At 50.2% G+C, this 1,579-nt stretch overlaps 1 protein-coding gene across 1 annotated transcript in view; it reads left to right on the top strand.

Annotated features, from left to right (window-relative positions):
• Window position 1: 1 nt before the first annotated feature.
• The window catches only part of LOC123082442 (stomatin-like protein 2, mitochondrial), a gene marked incomplete at its 5' end in the record, with an annotated part of 2,923 nt that continues 1,345 nt past the window's right edge, over window positions 2-1,579 (top strand). Inside the window, 4 exons of the mRNA XM_044504771.1 lie at window positions 2-355; window positions 430-579; window positions 672-729; window positions 828-914. Of these exons, the coding sequence (XP_044360706.1) occupies window positions 2-355; window positions 430-579; window positions 672-729; window positions 828-914 (649 nt within the window). The remainder of the gene's footprint in view (window positions 356-429; window positions 580-671; window positions 730-827; window positions 915-1,579) is intronic.

Genomic DNA, 1,579 nt, shown 5'->3' with positions numbered 1-1,579 from the left:
CGCGCGCCGCTCCTCCGCCTTCTGCCTCCTCCGCTCCAGCCGCCCGGACCCGCCGCAGCTGCAGGGCCTAGGGTCCAGCTGCCGCTGGTACAGGGGAGCCACCGCGGCGGTCGGCCCGCTGTCGACCCCTGTGAACCTGGGCGTGAGCATCGTGCCGGAGAGGAAGGTGTTCGTGGTGGAGCGCTTAGGCATGTACCACAAGTCTCTCTCCTCGGGGATTCACTTCCTCGTGCCCGGCATCGACCGCATCGCCTACGTCCACTCGCTCGAGGAGGAGGCCATCCAAATCCCGGACAACCCTGCCATCACAAAGGATGGCACCTTGATCCAGATCGGAGGAGTGCTCCATGTCAAGGTCATCTCTAACCCCTAAACCCTAGGAAGCTTGCTTAGCTTACAAACTGAATCGATTGAAATTGGCTTGTGCAGATTGCCGATCCCTTCCTTGCTTCCTACGCCATAGAGAACCCCATCTATGCAGTCACCCATCTCGCGGAGTTTGTTGCAGGCAGTGAAATTTGCAAGATTACCCTTGACAAGACTTTTAAGGAAAGAGACACGCTCAACCACAACATCATGGTACCTACTACTATCACACCTCTCTCTCTCGTAAATGTCATGGTCCTACAACTCATCTAACAAATTGTTTTGTCTTGTTTCTCTATCTGCAGAAGTCAATCAATTACGCATCATGCGAGTGGGGTGTCAAATGCCTCAAATACAACATACGTATGGTTTTTCCTTTTCATCGTGTGAATGGGGTGTCAAATGTCGTAATACGGCATCTCTATTCCATTACTAATAAACTACAAACTGTCCACTTTTAGGCATTACTCCAACAGAGGGAGCTAAGAAAGCCATGGAGATGCAGCTTGAAGCAGAATCTATGATGGAAAGGGTGAAGAAAGCAAAGGGTACGTGACATCTCTTTGGCTCTGTTTTATCATCTTGCTCTGAACATTGCCAAATTTCTTGCTGCTGCCCTGCTCAGCTTGTGAAAATACTACACTTCTTGTACTGCTACATGCATAATACTCCCTCCGTCCCAAAATTCTTGTCTTATATTTGTCTAATCTAAGACAAGAATTTTTGGACGGAGGGAGTATGAGGAAATCATGTTCTTCTGCCTTATGGTATACATACAGTATTCTAACATTAGTTAATGTCAATGTCTAACCATACATGTAGCATTATCTTTTTATTATGGTGACAGAACTATGACTTTCACTTGTAAACATGCTGTCGGGCACACCACCCGGACCATGAAACCTGATCGCCTCCTGTGGAAGTGGACTTCGAGCGGATTTTACTCTGTGAAATCCTGCTATCAGGTCACCTTCCAGGGTTCGACCCACAACAGCTCCTGGAAGTTCTGGGCGTCCCCTCATGTGCGCTTCTTCCACTGGCTTGCTGATCAGGATCGGTGTTGGATGACCACCGACCTCCTTGCGCGCCGCGGCCTCCAGCCCCACACCTCGTGCCTCCTCTGCTGCTAGAGCCCCGAGAGATGTACCACCTACTGCTCTGTTGCCTGTTTTACAGACAGGTTTGGCACGAGATACTCGCCTGGCTCCGCATG

This window comes from Triticum aestivum, chromosome 1B (assembly GCF_018294505.1).
Source record: "Triticum aestivum cultivar Chinese Spring chromosome 1B, IWGSC CS RefSeq v2.1, whole genome shotgun sequence".
Classification (NCBI taxonomy): domain Eukaryota; kingdom Viridiplantae; phylum Streptophyta; class Magnoliopsida; order Poales; family Poaceae; genus Triticum; species Triticum aestivum.
Note: the sequence above shows the minus strand (reverse complement) of the source record. Positions and strands in the feature narration are given on the sequence as shown.